This window comes from Lepisosteus platostomus, chromosome 7 (assembly GCF_059453375.1).
Source record: "Lepisosteus platostomus isolate fLepPlt1 chromosome 7, fLepPlt1.hap1, whole genome shotgun sequence".
Lineage (NCBI taxonomy): Eukaryota > Metazoa > Chordata > Actinopteri > Semionotiformes > Lepisosteidae > Lepisosteus > Lepisosteus platostomus.
Window position 1 is genome coordinate 27,946,001 of NC_142617.1, and position 1,377 is coordinate 27,947,377.

At 45.2% G+C, this 1,377-nt stretch overlaps 1 protein-coding gene across 1 annotated transcript; it reads left to right on the top strand.

The window, feature by feature from the left end:
* Positions 1-379: 379 nt before the first annotated feature.
* LOC148658487 (uncharacterized) lies at positions 380-1,060 on the top strand. Its single transcript, XM_088641949.1, is given in 2 exon segments — positions 380-1,017; positions 1,019-1,060. Coding segments are annotated over 2 exon segments (675 nt in total). The 5' UTR covers positions 380-384.
* The last annotated feature ends 317 nt before the right edge of the window (positions 1,061-1,377 follow it).

Consider the following 1,377-nt stretch of genomic DNA (forward strand, 5'->3'; position numbering starts at 1 on the left):
ATGGAGACCAAGACCTTTTACAGGAAGAGACGAGGTTCTTCTGCCACCCCGGCTTGCAAAGAGCGAAGGGTAAGCAAATACAGCGATTATAGCGCATATTACAAGGTATTATTGCCGTATTGAATTATACATTCTATTATAAATATTTCTTCGCAGTCTGTTCTTCAGGAAAACACCGCATGGGCGAAATGATCTTCAAAAAAGACCAGGACAGTAAAAAAGAAAGCGGTAAGACGGATGAAAAGATTTTGACGTCTGTTCTGCAACTGATGAATACTACTGTGTGACTTTATTTCTTACATGAATTATGTTATTTTGCCACAGGCTGTGGGTCTCTGCTCTCGGCCACTAGCAAGGGTGCCAACCTGTAGAAGCAGCACCTGTATGGAGACTTTTCAGCAGCAGCGGGAGCAGTACGACGTAATACTGGGGAGGATTGGGAGGTTAGAGACACTCCTGAAGATGCAGAAGCCAGAGACAGTGTGTACCGGCAGTCAAACGCTAGAGCAGCTGTCTCCCAATAAATGCCTCCCCCCGCCGGGCAGGTTGCAATGCCTGGCGGAATCTCTGCCCCCCACAGAGCACACACCGCCTCAGGACACACCATTCCAGCCTCTCTGCTCACCCACTCCCAGGAAGTGGCGGGTGCTGTCCCCGCCATCTATCTCCCCTCAGGAAGCACTGTTTACACAGCAGAATTCACAGATGCCAGTGGAACGAACAATTCTCCCAGATATTCCACTGTTGCCCATCACTCAAGAGAAAGAGGGGGGGTTGTACTTGCAGTTCATCGGTATAGATGGGAAAGCAAGAGCCGACCGCTACGCCTCCCTCGTGTTTCGAAATCTTGTGACTTTTGAAATTTACTGGGGGTGGACCACATCTGTAAATTTCGATGGGTCCAGAGGCAAAAGTGCCTTGCCTTGCAATATCCAGAAAACCATTAGTAGCATGGTGAATCGGAGATTCTCTACACTTACTTTGTGCGACTGGAAAATAATTCATGATCGGATCAACGGAATTCGAAATTTGAAGGAGGTGCTCTTTTCCTCTAGTTTAACAGTCTGTCCAGAAACAAAACATTCCGGTTAAACAAGAGGAATGTAAAAAAAAATTGTACAAAAGTAAAAAACAATACGTTTTTGACAATGAAAAACTGTGTGTGTGTCTCTCTCTCTCTGCTGGCACGCAGGGTGCTGTACCAGCTGTACAGAAAATAACAGTGCCCCTTTCCATTCAACGGGTGTCTGAGTCGCTGTGTCCTATCTTCTGACAGTCGCTGTTGTGAATGTCTGTAGAGTGTATCTTATTTTTAGTACTATATTTTTATATTATATTCCCTATTAATCAAACTCTAAAAGTATGCTTTTAAATGTG